The 19,222-nt window shown below is 47.0% G+C and overlaps 1 protein-coding gene across 3 annotated transcripts in view; it reads right to left on the reverse strand.

Annotated features, from left to right (window-relative positions):
* AARS1 (alanyl-tRNA synthetase 1) overlaps positions 1-19,222 on the reverse strand; it is a 90,939-nt gene that overhangs the window by 66,321 nt on the left and 5,396 nt on the right. For all 3 annotated transcript variants that reach the window (XM_068108747.2, XM_068108746.2, XM_068108748.2), the window contains exons 3-4: positions 9,169-9,357; positions 8,592-8,737 (exon numbers count right to left, since the gene is read on the reverse strand). In XM_068108747.2, coding sequence (XP_067964848.2) covers positions 8,592-8,737; positions 9,169-9,357 — 335 coding nt within the window. The remainder of the gene's footprint in view (positions 1-8,591; positions 8,738-9,168; positions 9,358-19,222) is intronic.

The raw sequence follows: 19,222 nt of genomic DNA on the forward strand, positions 1-19,222 counted from the left end.
CAGACCTGAACCAAAACCTAATCAGCTTGTTCTTGTCACCGAACCAAATCATCCACCTAGTTTTGTCATAATCTGTCCACAACTTTTTGACATATGCTCACAGACAGATAGACAAACAAACAGACAACAGGGGTGAAAACATAACCTGCGGCCACCTTTGGTGGCAATGGTAGCAATATGGTTAAAATTAGGATTTTTTTTTTTAAAGAGGAGAAATATATCACATTACTGTGTTGTTCAATCCAGTTTCTCAATATCTCTGGAATAGCAGAATCAAACTTATGGATTCAACATGACATTACAGTGGCAAGCCTATGACAGGCTTTCCACCCGAAAGGCCTAACTTATTGTTACGTTTGTGGGGGGTTAGATGATGAATCTCATAGGAAAGTTAGGAATGTGTAAGTTTTAGTATGGACTGTGTGAGGCGAAGAAGAAGCCCCCCTCGATGTAACTAAGTAGGGAATCTGTATAGCATAAGATTGTATATGTGTCTTCATACGAGGGGTGAAGCTATGCTAATTAGGTAGGGCTTAAGAATAACCCCTCCCCCAAACCTCCCCCCCCCCCCCCCCCCCGTGTGCATAATCGCCCTGTGATTTTTTTCCCCTTCGTTGTTATTACATCGGTGTGTACACTGGATTAGAATAGGTACACCGTATCCCTGCGTGTCGTAGGAGGCGACTAAGAGGGTTTGTATACTGAATCGAGGCTCGTGAAAGAGCTAACATTTATTTCACAAACAAATCAACCGGACAAACAAAATATATAAAAAGAGGGAGCGGAAGACAAGATGGGGAGAGAAGGGGAAGCACACAACCACAACATTTGAGAGCAGGGAGAAGTGTGGGAGGGAGAGGGCTTGGGGAGAGGAGGCGTGGGAAGGGGGCGGGGGGAGAGGTATAAAACACAAGGGGACCGAAATTAGCGGGGGTAGAAAAGATCAAGGTTTTGGATGGGGGAGGATAAGAGATGGTGGTGAACAGATGTTTTAAAGACCTGGAGGGTGGAGTGGGATTGAAGAGAGTGAGGGAGTTTGTTCCAGAGGTGGGAGAAAAGAGGAATGAAGGAGTGAAGGTGAGCAGAAAGTCTTGATTTTGGCAGTTTAACCATAAGAGGGTTGCAGGCAGATCTTGTGCGACCTGTAGGAATATTTGGGGGACAGAGCCCAGAGAGAGCTGGGGGGGCAAGGCCAGAGAGGAGTCGGTAGAAGACGGAAAGACCACCAACCTGCCTGCGGTGAGTGAGTGAAAGGCCCTTGGAGTTAGCTTCATCGCGGGAGATTCCAATGATTCTGAACGCTTTGGTTTCAACAGCGTGAAGACGAGCTAGGTGTGAGGCAGGAGCACCAGACCAAAGGGGTGAGCAGTATCCCATAGAGCTGCGGATGAAAGCCTTGTATGTAGTGAGGAGCTCAGGTGTGCCAAGGAAGGACTTCGCACGACGGAGGATGCCCAGTCGGCGACTGGCTTTGGAGGCCAGATTTGAAATGTGGTTTTCCCAGGAAAGATCATGACAAATAGTGAGACCCAAAAGCTTGAGTGACAGAACTTCTTGGAGAGGATTATTCAGAAAGTGGATGGGAGGGTTGTCCAGTCGGTCTTTTCGGAGAGACATCGTAAGAGTGTGAGATTTATCAGGATTGAAAGACATGTTCCATTTGTTTGCCCAGTCTGTGATTTTATCCAGGTCTGCAGAGAGTGAGGAGGCTGCAGACTGCCGATCTGAGGGATGAGGAATGGAGCGATAGAGACGATTTTCAAGAGAGTCAGCGAGATCATTGATGAAGACCAGAAAAAGCACAGGGCCCAGAACACTACCTTGGGGAACTCCAGCCTGAACAGGAAGAGGAGATGAGAGAAACTCATTCAGGGCCACACGTTGACTACGACCAGAGAGGAAGTCCACCAGCCATGCGTGGAGATTTCCATGGATACCAAAGGAGGAGAGTTTGGTGAGCAGAGCAGGGTGCCAGACCGTATCGAAGGCACGTGAAATGTCAAGGGAGACAGCTCTAATTTCCTGTTTGGCGTTGAGGACCTCCATCCATTGTTGAGAAAGCAGAAGCAGCATGTCCAGAGTAGAGTGACCAGGTCTGAAACCAAATTGATGATCAGAGATCAAGCCATTGGAGCAGAGGAAAGATTTCATATCTGAAGCAATGATGGATTCCATGACTTTGCTGATAATTGGGAGAAGGCTGATTGGTCTGTAGTTGCTAGGATCTGTTTTTGCACCTTTTTTGTGCAAAGCGGTGATGTTGGCTGATTTCCAAGCAGATGGCAGATGACCTTGAGTAAAAGAGAGGGTGAAGAGAACAGAAAGAGGGAGTGAAAGAGCGGAAGAACATGAATTTAGGACCCGTGGGCTGATGCCGTCAGGACCAGTTGCAGAATCAGAGTCGAGGGTTGACAGAAACTTTTCCACCTTGTCAGGAGGAAAGGACACGGAGTCCAGGAGCAGCTGGGTACGACTGGGTATGGTGGGTACAGAGAGGGATGGGTTTGGGACACAAGATTTAGAGGCAAACACAGAGGTGAGGCATTCAGCTTTTTCACATGCGGAGTCAGCCGTTAAGCCGTTTGAGGTGAGGGAGGGGATGGAGGGGGAACAAACACCAGAAACAGATTTGACCAGACGCCACCAGGATTTGGAAGAGGGAGACAGATAAGAGAGTTCGGTCTTGAGAACGGTGAGATATTGTTTCCTGGCTCTCCTGAGGGTGGACACACACTTGTTTCGGGCTTTGTGAAAGGAAATGAGATTTCCTTCCGTTGGATTTGCTTTCCAGGAGACGAAAGCAAGTTGTTTCAGGGCAACAGCCTCACCACAAGATTCCGTGTACCATGGACGGGAGGAAGGGTATGACAACTGAAGACGAGATGGGATAAATCTGTGCATGAGAGAGAGCAATTTCCTTTGAAAGAATTCCCAGGATGAGTTGATGTCGGAGGCGGTAGAGATGGGAGACCAGTCCAGATGATTGCTGGCTGCTTGAAGACCGTGCCAGTTGGCCTGAGTGAAATGCCAGACTCGTCGACGCTGAGGAGGCTCTCTGAGAATGGTCAGAGAGATGTCCACTTTGACAAGCACATGATCAGATGAGCCGATTGGAGCAGAAGAAGCGCAGCAGACATTTTCAGGCAAGTTAGTCATAACCAAGCCCAGAAGAGAAGATGCTCCGTTGACTGAGATCCGGGTCGGGAAATTGACAGATTGTGTCAGTCCCAGTGGGTCGCAGAAGTCCTTTGCTGAAGAGCCATGGCTGGTGAGAGGGGAACCCACACCCAGCCAACTGGCATGGTGACAATTAAAATCACCACATATGAGGAAGAGAGAGTTGGGATGGGTAGATAGAAGTTGGTCCATATTATCAGACAGCGAGATGTAGATGGAGTCATCACTGTTTGGTGGACGGTACAACACACACATGAACAAAAGGTGGGAGCGAAGGGGAAGCCGTAGCCAAAGGTATTCCTGGGGGTGAGGTGGAGAGAGGGCAGTGGAGGGCGAGTGAGGAAGAGAGTTTTTTTTATAAAGATAGCAACCCCACCTCCAGGACAAGGCTCAGGTCTATCATACCGGAGGAGGGAGTAACCTGGGAGAGATACCAAGGCATCAGAGACATCATGAAGGAGGAAAGTTTCTGTTAAGCAGATCACATCTGGTTTGTCAGAAGCAACCTGTATGGAGAGATCAAAGGGTTGGTGTCAGGAAGGGCATCCGGCCATAAAAACATTGCCTCAAAAAGAGAACCATGACAATTACAACTACATATGGGCAGGGTACAGCCCAAAGTGGAGATCGGTTTCTGAGGTTTGGGACATGGAATGTAGGGACAATGACAGGGAGATCAGGAGAAGTGGTGGAAGTATTGGTCAGAAGAAGAGTGGACATATGTTGGGTGCAAGAGATGAGATGGAAGGGAAGTGGTGTGAGAATGGTTAAGGGTAGGCAGGGACAGAAATACAAGTTTGTGTGGTAAGGGTGCCCGGAGGGCGTGAATGGTGTTGGTGTCCTGTTTTCTGAGGAGTTTGTAGACAGTGTGGTGAGTGTGACGAGTGAGTGATAGGTTGATGATGGTGAAAATGATGATTGGAAAGCTCTTGGTGAACGTCATCTCGGGATATGCTCCGCAGGTTGGTCGAAGCGATGAAGAGAAGGACAAGTTCTGGTGTGCGATAGAGAAGCTGATGGAAAACGTGAAAGACGAGGAAGTTGTTGTGGTAGGAGAAGACCTAAATGGACATGTGGGAAGGAGTATGGACGGTTTTGAGGGAGTTCATGGGGGTTACGGATATGGTGTGAGAAATGGAGAAGGTGAAAGGATTTTGGAGTTTGCTGATGGAGCTGATTTGTTGATTTGTAATACTCAGTTCGAGAAAGAGGATAATAAGCTTGTTACATACATGTCAGGTGGGTCGACGACAACCGTTGACTACCTGATGGCGCGTAGGCGAGATAGGGGACACCTCCGGGACAAAAAGGTGATCCCGGGGGAGGAGGCTGTTTCACAGAACCACTTGGTTGTCTGCGAGATAAGGGTGAAAGGTGCGAGGAGAGCTCGGCGGGTGAAGCACCAACCGAGAATGAAGGTGTGGAGGTTGAAAGAGGTGACAGTAAGGGAGGCATTAAAAGAGAGGCTGAGTAGGGTAGAGGATGATGTGGTTGAGCTTGAAAGTGGTTGGATGTCAATGAAAGATAGTCTGTTGGGAGCCGTTGGTGAGGGATGTGGATGGGCAAAAGGGCCACCGAGGCACTCGGAAACATGGTGGTGGGATGATGAAGTTGGAAAGAGGATTGACGAGAAGAGGAAGAAGTTCAAGGAGTGGCAGAAGGCGAAGGGTACGGGAGCAGAAAAAGCAGAGCATGAAAGTTATAAGGAAGCCAAGAAGGCTGCAAAGAAAGAGGTAGCAAAGGCACAGGAGGCATGTAGGAAAATGTTCGGAGAACGCTTGGATTCGGAAGAGGGTCAGAGAGCGGCATTCAGGATTGCAAAGCAGATAGCGAAAGAGAGGTGTGATGTGATGGGGGTGAGTTGCTTGAAGGATGAAGTGGGACAAATCGTTGTGGACCCAGATGGAATTAAAGGAAGATGGAAAAGATATATGGAAATGCTGTTGAATACAGAGAATGAATGGGATGGCTTTACTGTGGGAGTTGTTGTATGCAGATGATCTGGTGTTGATTGCGGAAAGTATGGATGGACTGAAGGAAAAGATGAACAAGTGGAAGGAATGTATGGAGACAAAAGGTCTGAAGGTGAATATCGGAAAGACGAAGGTGATGGCAAGTGGTAAAGCATGTGGTGAGGTGGAAAGAACTGGGAAGTGGCCATGTGCTGTGTGCAGGAAGGGTGTCGGAGTGAATTCCATTCAATGTACAATGTGCGCTGAGTGGGTTCATCAAAAATGTAGTGGTCTGAGAGGGTCATTAACCAGTGTGGTAGCTACATTCAAATGTAAGGTGTGCACAGAGGGAGCTGCAGATGGAGGAAATGTTGAGTTGGATCTTGGAGACGGCGTGAACCTGGAAGTTGTGAAAACATTTTGCTACCGCGGAGACATGTTGAATGGAGAAGGTGGATCAGACTCGGAAACGGTTGCTGGAGTGAGATGTGCATGGAAGAAGTTTCGGGAACTGAGTGCGTGCTGATGTGGAGGGGAGTGTCATTGAAGCTGAAGGGAAAGGTGTATGCTGCATGTGTGAGAAGTGTTATGATTTATGGGAGCGAGACATGGGTAATGAACGTAGAGCAGCAACGAAGGCTGGAAATGCGAATGGTTCGGTGGATGTGCGGAGTATCGTTGAGAGAGAGGAAGACAAATAATGAATTGCAAAAGATGTTGGGAATAGAGCCTGTGATTGATGCTGTGAAGAGGAACAGGTTGAGATGGTTTGGTCATGTGTTGAGGAAGGATGAAAGTGACTGGTTGAGGAGAGTGATGGAAATGAATGTATAAGGAAGTAGAGGACGGGGAAGACCGAGAAAGACTTGGTTAAAGATGGTGGAAGAAGAAATGCGGGCAAAGGGGATGATAACACCGCAAGACTAACCCCCGCTCTAGCAGGGAAAATGGCCTGAAAATGCATGTTGTTGTTGTTGTTATTGCATCAAAAAGGGCCACCATTACAACAACCCTAATCACCGACAGTATGACCTGACATGCTGATCGGCAAAGGAACCCCGCCCAGCTGAACATTCGCAAAGGACGATTAGACTCCACTCCCCCCCCCGACGACTCGTAACGAAAAGGCCATGCCTCGGCCTTCGTGATTGGTGTCGGCGCTTTGGGATGATTGAGTCGTGCTCAGTGATTGGACAGAGTGTGACGTCAGCATGGAACATTTGGGAGCTGGAGGAAAGAGAAAGCGGTCTCGCCATTGTTTGACTCTCTCTGTCCTGGCACTGGTTGGAGGCAGTCACATTTCCTCCTTGTTCCCGGCTTGGTAATGGGCGTGTGGTCTTTGGTTCGTGTGCGCTTTTGGGAAAGGGCTGGTGAGAAACAGCCGTTCTGGACAGTCGGGATTACAAGGCACAGGATCAACATCGGCGGTGGACTGGGTCTGCGTCGTGTTTCCTCTGGACATCGAGGAGCGAGACTCCGCGCCATTTTGTGCGTTTCCCGCGCGGTGGTTTGGAAGCGACGAGCGACCAGCAGGCCTTACCAGGCATTTGAAGACGCAAAGCTGAGTTCGGCCAATTATAAAAGGGATTTTATTTTCATTATCTTTTCCAAGTCTGAGTGGGGACGTCTCAATTAGGAATTTTAGTTTTTACCTCACCTTTTATAATTGCTCACATTATTTTTTAATAAATTCATTATTTGTGAATTTTACTTTTCTGGTCCTGGTTTGCTTCTTTGTTTGTGGGTTCGGATTACCTCTGTGTGTGTTCCCGATCAGGTAAGATGTCGAACCTTCCCGCGCATGTCACTACCGCCAAGTTGGGTATATGCCTCAGGGTGAAAGCTTGTTTAGGTCATTCGTCCTCTTGAGGTCTTAACGTCGGGGACACGACATTACACAGACAAGTCTTCAAAAATACAGTATCGGTCTCTCTACCTCTCCCTCCCCTCAAGGAGGAAAGCTGCTGCATCATTTTCCCACAAATACTCTGCTGTTGCTCTCACAAACACACCACCAGGTATGCATCTCGCACCATGCAGGCGGTAGAACAATGTAGTACGTGCTCATTTACCAAGACGACATTAGTTTGGGTTTTGATTTAAAAAATAAAAAAAATCACCGAAATTGATGAGATATACCTTGAAGCCTCAAACAGTGGCCACCCATCTACAAGCATTGTAGATAGAACTAGAAAATAAAATGACGTGAACGTGTTGATGGATATGCCTTTGCCCACATTAGATGTCAACCTACTTACGTTTGATCACAATTAAAGGTCAAAAAGAGAGAAAGAAGGAGGGAGAGAGATAGAGAGAAAGAAGGAGGAAGAAAGATAGAGAGAAAGAAGGAGGGAGAGAGATAGAGAGAAAGAAGGAGGGAAAGAGAGAGAGAGAGAAGGAGGGAAAGAGATAGAGAGAAAGAAGGAGGGAAATAGATAGAGAGAAAGAAGGAGGGAGAGAGATAGAGAGAAAGAAGGAGGGAAAGAGACAGAGAGAAAGTAGGATGGAGAGAGATAGAGAGAAAGAAGGAGGGAAAGAGATAGAGAGAAAGAAGGAGGGAGAGAGATAGAGAGAAAGAAGGAGGGAAAGAGATAGAGAGAAAGAAGGAGGGAAAGAGATAGAGAGAAAGAAGGAGGGAAAGAGATAGAGAGAAAGAAGGAGGGAAAGAGACAGAGAGAAAGAAGGAGGGAGAGAGAGAGAGAGAAAGAAGGAGGGAGAGAGATAGAGAAAAGACAGATAGGGAGAAAAGAGACTATCAAATGCTTCTAACTCGAGTTATGGTCTGCAAAATGATTTTCAAAAGTCACAAGACCTTTGACCTGTTGGACGCAAAATGTAATCAGTTCATCTTTGTTGCAGTCTATACTTGTGCCAAATTGGATTGAAATATCTTCAGTGATTCCCAAGTTCTCGCAGGATCAAGGAATTTCAATTAAAGGTCACATGGCATGAGACCTTGATCTTTTGAACCAAAATCTAACCAACTTACACATTCCCTTTAATCTTCAATTCTTCCCTCCAGGTCTTCAAGACAGCTGCTCGCCATCAGCTCGGTCATTCCACATCCACAACCATGATCTTTTCTGCACAAATTAATCCTCCCCAAGCCCACCTATTTTTTGGGGTTTCCAGTTTTTCGTTCCACTTCTGTGATTGAGAGTTTGTGGCTGTATCCATATTTTTAACTCCATGTGTGCTCTCCTTACCCTCATCATTCCAGATATCCATTATTTATCCAAGTCTCAATATATTTTGTTTCTCAAACGTGCTGTTGGTGACCCCTCCCCCCCCCCTCCCTCACCCAACTCTTTTTCTATTGTTATTTTTGTTCTGTTATATCGTTTTCTGTACTGTGTTCTAGCTCCTCCCCGAGCCTCAACACTACACACAAAATAATAAAAATTTAAGGGACGATGAAGCCATGGGAAAGCAAAGCAAAAAACACAAATACCAAAATGGTACCCAAGGTCAAGCCAGATCTTCTTGCACTCCAAGTCTGCCGGCAGTCCAGCCTTCTCATCACCTCCAAAATAGGTCACATAGAGCAGTTCCATCGGCAAGGACAGTTCCTGGGTGAGGAGCTCCAAAGCAAACTCACAAGCACCTTGCTGCCAAAAGAGGGGGGGGGCATAGGTGGCAGTGGTTGCAACAGTGACGTCACTGACACAATAAAAAGGCTCACGTGGAAGACGACGATCACTTTGCTGAACTGCTCACATCATGAACATGTACAGGTATAATGACTGACAAAAACACTTATTTTCAAACAGCTGGACATCAGTTCATAGGGAAACTTCACAATCGTCGCATTTCCAACAAAAAGATAAATAAATTACACCTTCATCCTTGTTTGACCAAGTGACCTTTACGACATCCAATAACCTATGGGACCCCATTAAAGCAGCACACAAGTCTCCTATGAATCGAGCAGACACTTGCATACCTGTAACATTGGAAGAAGAACAAATAATTAAAACTACACCAACAAGACCACTACTGGAATGACATCACTTATTTACAAAATCAAAAAGGCACAAACCTTAAAGTAATCACCAAATGACCAGGAACCAAGCATCTCGAAGAAAGTGTGATGGTAAACATCCTTGCCAACATCATCGAGATCGTTGTGCTTTCCACCGGCACGAATGCACTTCTGGCTATTGGCGGCACGTTGCAGTTTAGCCATGGGGTTTGATGGATCAATGGTGTTCAGAAAGATTGGCTTGAACTGCAAAGAGAGAAAAATAACCCGGACTATAAACACATTTTGAAACTACTACCATCCTACATCACCGAGGGTCTCGATGGCCAAGCTACAGAACCGAATGGTTTGGTAATATGTTCTTAAACCAGGTTATTCTTACAAATTGAGGTCCTTAACACGTCAAAATGGCTGTCAGGGTAGCTCAGTCTCCTTGTACTGCAGCAGCTGGCAGTACGATCATTCAATTCCAGAAGCTTTTGGAAGGAATTTTGGCACACAAAAATTTTTGGAATTTTTTGGCACACCTGAGCTCCTCACCACATACAAGGCTTTCTTCCGCAGCTCAATGGAATACTGCTCTCCCCTCTCGGCTGGTGCTCCTGCCTCACACCTGGATCGGCTTCACGCTGTTGAAACCAAAGCTTTCAGAATCATTGGAATCTCCCGCGATGAAGCTGATTGTGAGGGCCTTTCACTCACTCACTCACCGCAGGCAGGTTGGTGGCCTTTCTGTCTTCTAGCGACTCCTATCCGGCCGAGCTCCCCCAGCTCTATCTGTGCTCTGTCCCTCAAATATTCCTACAGGTCGCACAAGATCTGCCAGAAACCCTCTTCTGGTGAAATTGCCAAAATCAAGACTCTCTGCTCACCTTCACTCCCTCATTCCTCTTTACTCACGCCTCTGGAGCAAACTCCCTCACTCTCTTAAATTCAATCCCACTCCTCTCTCCAGGTTTTTAAAACAGCTGTTCACCATCATCTCTTATCCCATCATATTGTCTCCCGCCCCCTTTATTGTGTTTTTTTTTTGTTTTGTTTTTTTTGTGAGTGATGTTAGCTCTTACACGAGCCGCGATCTTGTATTCGGAAAAAAAAAAAAAAATGTTTATCTGGCTATTCTGTGTGAGCAGGAACCTCGTCGACAACCACCCTCGGGTGCTATTTTTAAAAATGGGAACTGTGTGCAGGTACGATGGGAAAATTCCAATTATTGCTTGGAAAGCACACCGAAACGGAGTTAATGAAGTGGTGAAGTAGTATATCTCAGAATATACCATGCACATGGTATATTCTGAGATTTAAAATGCCTGAAACTCAAAGGGCAGTCAAGACCAATATGGACTATGGGAAAACCGAATAACTGAGTAATGTCATGATACTGCTTTGTGACATAGTTTATGCTCATAGAACAGAAGTAGTCATGGCAATACAATACAAGCATCTGTTTTATAAATAACGCGTGTGAAGGAACTGCGCTCCAACGCGAGTCGAAAGAATTGACGCGACCAAAGACGGAATTCGTCCGAGTTGCTTTATTGAAACAAAACAGCTCAGGTATTCTGACAAGCCCGTTTTTCGGGCAACAATATATATACACATTTATGTCGGGAAGTTTGCCCGGCAAAAGCTATACCGGGCATGCCCGGGTATCAAGGGCGAGCCTTGGAAAGGCGAGTCTGGACCTGCCCGGGCGTGTTTGGCTGCGGCCTGGCAAGTCGAGGCTGGGCGACGGGCGTGCCCGGGCGCTCTGGGCGAGCACTGGAAAGGCGATAGCGGGCATGCCCGGACGCTCTGGGCGAGCCCTGGAAAGGCGATAGCGGGCATGCCCGGACGCTCTGGGCGTGCCCTGGAAAGGCGATAGCGGGCATGCCCGGACGCTCTGGGCGAGCCCTGGAAAGGCGATAGCGGGCATGCCCGGACGCTCTGGGCGAGCCCTGGAAAGGCGAGAGCGGGCATGCCCGGGAAAGACGAGACCGGGCGTGCCCGGGAGGTTCGGGCGTGCCCGGGAACAGTGAGTCCGGGCATGCCCGGGAGAGGCGCGTCTGGCCGTGTTCTGGCCGGTGCAAGGCGATTATGTACATCCAGCGGTAACCGCTACACGTGTATATATATATATATATATTGTCCTGTCCATAGCCGATAAAGACCGGTCTCGGACGGATTGCCGATCGAGCTTACACTCTGAGGCGTTCAGTCAAAAATATAGCGGAGTTTATAATATGCGCGTGGGGGAGGGCGAAGCTCTTACCTTCACGGGTCCCACCGGACGTCTTCGAACCTGCGATAATTAATGCCAACTGACACGGATTTAAAATGTACAAAAATACTGGCCTTATTGAAGAAATGCCGGCGAACAAGGAATGCACGATAGAGTAAGATTCCTAAATGGAGAGCTCCCATACTGGCCCGTATACACACAAAGGGAACAAGCGTTATGCCTCGATCCCCCGTAGGTGAAGTGATGCGAGTTGACAAAGTGGACGACGCAAGGCGGCCATCTTGGATTTTGACGTGGCGACCCAATTTTCAATAGCGTTTTTCCTTATGCATAGATACACCCACACACCAGATTAGAAGTTAGTATTTCGTTTATTTTTCAAGATATTGTGCTCACAAGGTTCAGACATGTATATGGTGGCGGCCATCTTGGATTTTGACGTGGTGACCCAATTTTCAATAGCTTTCTTCCTTATGCCTAGATACACCCACACACCAGATTAGAAGTTGGTACTTCGCTTATTTTTCAAGATATTCCGCTCACAAGGTTCAGACATACATGGCGGCGGCCATCTTGGATATTGACGTGGCAACCCGATTTTCAATAGCGTTCTTCCTTATGCGTACATACACCCACACACCAGATTAGAAGTTGGTACTTCGCTTACTTTTCAAGATATTCCCCTCACAAGGTTCAGACATACATGGGGGTGGCCATCTTGGATTTTGACGTGGCGACCTAATTTTCAATAGCGTTCTTCCATATGCCTAGTTGCACCCACACACCAAATTAGAATTCGGTCGTTCGCTTACGCACGCACGGACTTTTTCAAGATATTTCGCCTTATACCTAGAAGTTAGTCGTTCATTTATTTTTCAAGATATTCCGCTCACAAGGTTCAGACATACATGGCGGTGGCCATCTTGGATTTTGACATGGCGACCTGATTTTCAATAGGGTTCTTCCATATGCCGAGTTGCACCCACACACCAAATTAAAATTCGGTCCATCGCTTACGCACACACGCACGCACGGACAGAGGGGAAAACCATAGTCCCCCTTTCGCTCCACGGTGCGACGGGGGACAAAAATAAAGGTGAAAATAAAGCGTGTTTGTTTTTAGGTACTTGGCTCTGAGCGTCTCCTGAACCCTCCTGAACCTCGGGAATCGTCCAGGCCCCGAGCGCGCAATCCGGGCGCGGCACAGACCCTGGCAGGAAGTCGGCCTCAGCACGGCCTCGTTCGCGGAAGACACAGGCCTCGGTCCATAGTTCACTCCTCCTCACGATCACGATGATGGTGTCAGAACACGACCGTTCGCCACCAAACCCCACAGCCAAGAGCTCGTCAACTTCGACCGTTCATTGAGACTGTCCGACAGCAAGAGCGTGTCCCAACGCAAGAGCTTTTCGGCGCCCGTTCACTTTCAGATCCAGAAGCCAAGAGAGAAAATGTCGGCCCTCCAACTCCTTTGTACTCAAGGCTCTGACGTCATCCGACGCCGCCCGTGTCTGCTCCAGCCAGTGAGTCCATCTCCTCATTGCTCAACAAATCTCACCAATCACTGCTCTCCGGGGCGTGGTCTCCCGGACCTGCCGACTCTTGTGATCACCCGTCGGTGGTATCAGCGGTGGTTGAATGTCCTGTTTCCGGTTCGTTTTTATTTAGTGTCTTTTAATGTGCTATTGCCTGGCTTTGTGTGTGTGCTGCGTTGTCATAAGGAACAGAGGAAAAAATAACAGAGGCCATTTACATACAGGGGATTTACCATTAATCCCTAACTAATCAACATAACCCCACCCCTCTCATGGGGACACATACACTTACACGACATACGGTCTACCGGATCCATACTTATGTACATGGGGGTTGTTCTTCTTTCCCGCAACATACCAAGCATGGTAATATATACACTTCTACCTGGACTTGGACTAAGGTAATCATTGCCTACCCACCACAAAAGTAACAACATATATGGGTGATTTAGTATCTGTGCCACAAGTGCTGCCCATCCTACAGGCCACGCCTTCCCCCCTCTCCACAGTGTTACAAGCACCACCAATTATCTGGGCCATGCCTTTCCCTCCAGCAGATCAGATGTGTGTGTGTGTGTGTGTGTGTGTGTGTGTGATTTCATTGAATTCTCTATGCTGATGGTGACAGCAGCGACACTGTGACATATTCGCATTGGCGTCTGCCTAACGAAAGTATCAACTGTTGACCATATCCCACGTTTGGCCTTGGCAAAGCATTCTCTCAGAATAAGGCTTATTGTCAACTTGGAGGGGTGTTGCGAGTTATTTCGACCCTGGGGGAAAGTATATTAAGACGACACGGGTTGTAGCTGGCTGAGATGTTGGTGCGAGCTGTGCATGATTGTAATGACTGTGATGTCATCCATGCTGGCGTTACTGTCCTCCACGCCACTTCAGCATCATCTGTGCATGTATTAGATTTATCTATTAATAAATCTTTTGTACACTGTCCGAGTCCGACCAGGTGCTTATAAAACCCATGACGTGTGTGTGTGTGTGTGTGTGTGTGTGTGTGTGTGTGTGTGTGTGTGTGTGTGTGTGTGTGTGTGTAAGAGAGACATAATTGTGAGGAACAGAAATGAAAAAACGAGATGTGTGTGCGTGTGTATATGTGTATGTGTGTATGTGTGTATGTGTGTATATATGTGTATTTTTTATTTTGTATACAAGATCGAGGCTTGTGAAAGAGCTAACATTAATCACACAAAAAGTCAAAAAGACACATGAAACACAAAATAAGGGGAGCGGTAGACAAGATGGGGAGAGAGGGGGAAGGACACAAACACAACATTTGAGAGCAGGGACATCGAGAGAACTGTGGGAGGGAGAGGGCTTGGGGGGAGGTGGGAGAGGTATAAAATATATGGACACTGCAAGGACTTCCAGGAAAGCAGTTGGAATTTCAAACAAGTGTATCTGGGGTGAATTAGCGGGGGTAGAAAAGATCAAGGTTTTGGATGGGGGAAGATAAGAGATGGTGGTGAACAGCTGTTTTAAAGACATGGAGGGAGGAGTGGGATTGAAGAGAGTGAGGGAGTTTGTTCCAGAGGCGGGAGAAAAGAGGAATGAAGGAGTGAAGGTGAGCAGCGAATCTTGATTTTGGCAGTTTCACCAGAAGAGGGTTGCTGGTAGATCTTGTGCGACCTGTAGGAATATTTGGGGGACAGAGCACAGAGAGAGCTGGGGGAACAAGGCTGGAGAGGAGTCGGTAAAAGACAGAAAGACCACCAACCTGCCTGCGGTGAGTGAGTGACAGGCCCTCGGAGTGAGCTTCATCACAGGAGATTCCAATGATTCTGAAAGCTTTGGTTTCAACAGCGTGAAGTCAAGCTAGGTGTGAGGCAGGAGCACCGGCCCAGAGGGGGGGAACAGTGTTCCATTGAGCTGCGGATGAAAGCCTTGTATGTGGTGAGGAGCTCAGGTGTGCCAAGGAAGGACTTTGCACGAAGGAGGATGCCCAGTCGGCGACTGGCTTTGGAGGCCAGATTTGAAATGTGGCTTTCCCAGGAAAAATCATGGCAGATAGTGAGACCCAAAAGCTTGAGCGACAGAACTTCTTGGAGAGGATTGTTGAGAAAGTAGATGGGAGGGTTTTCCAGTCGGTCTTTTCGGAGAGACATAGTAAGAGTGTGGGATTTGTCAGGATTGAAAGACATGTTCCACTTGTTTGCCCAGTCTGTGATTTTGTCCAGGTCTGCAGAGAGTGAGGAGGCTGCAGACTGCCGATCTGAGGGATGAAGAATGGAGCGACAGAGAGTAGAGTCATCAGCAAAGAGATACAGAGGATTTTCAAGAAAGTCGGAGAGATCATTGATGAAGACCAGAAAAAGCACAGGGCCCAGAACACTGCCTTGGGGAACTCCAGCCTGAACAGGAAGAGGAGACTAGAGAAATCCATTCAGGGCCACACGTTGACTACGACCAGAGAGGAAGTCCGCTAGCCATGCGTGGAGATTTCCATGGATACCATAGGAGAGTTTGGTGAGCAGAGCGGGGTGCAAATGTCTGCTGTCTGTGTGTATGTGTGTGCGTGCATGCATGTGTGTGTGTGTGTATGTGTGTGTGTGTCAGCATATTCTGTGTGAAATCGAATGGAAAATATGATCCAGCTATGTAGCTGGGATAATGAGATTCACAATAACCTCTCCTGCAATGTGAATGCATGTTGTTGGTAAGGCATGGTGCAATGTGAATGCAGCACAGTGTACAGTATTATATGAGGAAGGTATGGTATACCATCAATGAGTGATGATGTTGAGGTAAGGATTTGTTTTGTGTTGATAAAGTAGGGCACGAGTACTGTGTGTTGTTAAGGTATGGAGTGATGTGGATATATGATGTTCATAAAATATAGTAAACGTGTGAAACTACGTCGTAAAAGAATAAGAGATTGCTGGAAGCGTCTGGAGTAGTAGTAACAAGAGTTGGCGGCTACTGTGCGAATCTCAGTTGCATTTCCAAAATATGCGTTTCAGGTGCTGGGAGACAGCATTGTGCAAGAGGTGTTTGGGGAACGAAAATGTCAAACAAGCAGGAACGTGTCGCTTGGACTCCAAATTACTTCAATTGCCCTGATCACAATTTTTGAGCTCCATCAGCACAAGAATAAAAAGCTTCTTTTTTTTCTTATGCCGGTATACAAACATCACATGGTGGCACGTAGCATCATTTGCTGGGGGTGCAGCTGTGCCGCTTATGCAGTGCTCCCTGAAGGATGGAGAAGCAATTCGGCCATGGAACTGGCGATAGCTCGCCTACTCTTCACAAAGGACACCGCGGGATCCTGAACATCCAACTACCAATTCTGCCAGACGGAATGCCCGGCTTGACGTCCATCCGCGGAAGGGCGCACACGCATTGAAGAAATGCCCTACCTGTGAAACACCAGGATGACCGTTTATAGCTGGGCCAAGATTTTAAGCCAAGCTAGACAGCTTAGAGGTGAGTGTGGATACCTGTACGCTATCCTGCCAGGCCCTGTCACTCCCCTATCCAAGACCTGATGAGGTATAGATCATCAGTATACATCAAGCGGTTATTACTAATTGGCTGACAAGCATTTCGCACACGCACACATTAAAAAAAAAAAAAAAAAAACACCTTTAGAGGCCATTTTTCCCCGCAAGCGGGGGTTGGCCTTTTTCGGGAACTGTGGTTGTTGTTGTTTTTTGGTCCCCTTTTTGAAGCAATGTTTTACGGCCGGATGCCCTTCCTGATGCCAACCCTTTTTGCCGCCTTTAACGACAAGCAGGGAATTACCAGTGAACTGGTACTCAAATTTGCCGACCTCGGAAGGATGACAGGCTGAGTCAACCCCCCTGGCGTTAATTCAGCGATTGACCGGGATTCGAACCCAGGATCCTAGGATCCTAAGCCGGCACCCTAGCCGCTAGCCCAACACCAGGGATTAGACATACAGAAAACAATTTTAAAAAACATACAAGAACAACAGTTTCCAAGATCTACACTGAAGGAAAACAACTTTACAGCTGCAACAATGTGACGATAGCTTTGGAGCAGCCAGATGATGGCTTTAGCCAGGAAAAATGGACAGACTTTCTCTTTCAAACCCTGATAAAATCAACCCAGATAAAGTTTTTTAAAACTGTCAATGAAGTTGACGAGAGCCTGGAAGGAAGTGCACGCAGCAATGCGTCGAAGGACATAAGCGCACCAAGTAACCTCCTTAGCATATTACAATGTAGATTATCTGGATTGTTGTTAGATCAATAAGTAATGCTTGCGTACATAGAGACCGTTGGTGTGCAAAAATGCCTGCTTTCAATTTTAAAAGGAAGTTCTGATGACGAAAATAGCGAATTTGCAAGATCAAAGGAATGGTTTCACAAACACCACTCTATTGCTTCTGTGAGAAAATCCCTTAAAATAATATTTTCAGATTCTAGATGATACTAGGCCTACACATCCCTCTCATGCTTCCTCTTTCAGTTGCAGTTATTATTGGAAAGGAAAAAATTGACCAATTAAAAGTAATCACGTCCTTTGTGTACATACAATTCCTCTTGGGTAAGTTTAAATGGAAACTCACAGAATGCAAAAGCACACCGGTTTAAAAAAAAAACAAAAGTGTTTTATGGACAAACTTTGCTTGGATTATTAATTTCCACATTCTTAACAAACATTGGAAGAAAACGTTGCACTTATCAATCCAGGTGTGTAATTTGAATAAGCAAATCGCAATAAAACAACATGCAGTCGGTGGAATTCGGTGTTCGGCGAACATGCAGTCGGTGGAATTCGGTGTTCGGCGAACATGCAGTCGGTGGAATTCGGTGTTCGGCGAACATGCAGTCGGTGGAATTCGGTGTTCGGCGAACATGCAGTCGGTGGAATTCGGAGTTCGGCGAACATGCAGTCGGTGGAATTCGGTGTTCGGCGAACATGCAGTCGGTGGAATTCGGTGTTCGGCGAACATGCAGTCGGTGGAATTCGGTGTTCGGCGAACATGCAGTCGGTGGAATTCGGTGTTCGGCGAACATGCAGTCGGTGGAATTCGGTGTTCGGCGAACATGCAGTCGGTGGAATTTGGTGTTCGGCGAACATGCAGTCGGTGGAATTCAGTGTTCGGCGAACATGCAGTCGGTGGAATTCGGTGTTCGGCAAACATGCAGTCGGTGGAATTCGGTGTTCGGCGAACATGCAGTCGGTGGAATTCGGTGTTCGGCGAACATGCAGTCGGTGTTCTTTGCTTGCTCTAACATGTTGAATGTTCATAAGAAAAGCAAACAATTGGAGGAGGAACGAACATCAAAATTTGATACCAACATCAAAATCTAAGAGTGTAAACAATCCAAATTATGTGCAATTTGAATAGAGAGTGCAAAATATAAATTGTACGGATTTAAAATTTATAAATGATGTGAACATGCAAACACACACGCGTGCACACACACACAGGACGTAACAGGATGTAACAGCAGACAAAAGGAACAGCAGAATGACAAAGTTGCTTCCACAGGTAGGAAAAAAGAGGAAATGAGGAGGTGAGTAGTGATCCTGGATTTAGGAAATTTCACCAGAAGGGGATTGATGGTGGAATGTGTGCCCTGCAGAAACATGGAGGGGGAAAAAGCACAGAGAGCAGAGGGTGCAAGACCGAAAAGGAGACAGTAGGAGACAGAGAGATCACCGACCTGTCTGTGATGGTGAAGCGATAGGCTCATAGCCTCAGCTTCATCACGAGAGATTTCCAAGATGTGAGGCAGGGGAGCCAGCCCAGAGGGGAGAGTCTTACTTCATCAAGCTGTGGATGAAGGCCTTGTAGGTGGATAGGAGTTTAGGTGTGCCAAGGAAGGACTTCCTACAATGGAGGATGCACAGTCAGCGACTGGCTTTGGAAGCCAACTTTGAAATGTGGCTTGCCCAATAAAGATAATGTCTGATAGTGAGACTCAGGAGTTTGAATAACTGAACTTCATCAAGAAGATTGGTAAAAAAGTAGATTGGGGGTTTGTCAAGCGGTCCTTTCAGAAAGAAAAAGATAGATTTTTTTAAAGGTCTGAAGAGAGGGAAGAGGCTACTGCCTGCTTACCTGAAGGATGAGGGATGTCAAGACACGGGGTGAATTTGTCAGCAAATAGATTGAGGATTTTCAAGATGGTCAGACAGATCATTGGTGAAGAAATAGGACAGGGCCCAGAATACTGCCTTGGGGTAATCCATCCTTGACAGGGAGAGGAGATGGAAAGATTCCGTTGTGAGCCACACATTAGCTACGAGAGTAGAGTAAGTCAGTGGCCAAGAGTGGAGTTGGCCTTGGATGGCATAGGCAGAGAATTTGGAGAGCATGGCGGAATGCCAGACTATCGAAAAGCACGAGATATGTCTTGAGACC

Source organism: Myxine glutinosa, chromosome 2, assembly GCF_964187855.1.
Source record: "Myxine glutinosa chromosome 2, kmMyxGlut1.1, whole genome shotgun sequence".
Taxonomy (NCBI): domain Eukaryota; kingdom Metazoa; phylum Chordata; class Myxini; order Myxiniformes; family Myxinidae; genus Myxine; species Myxine glutinosa.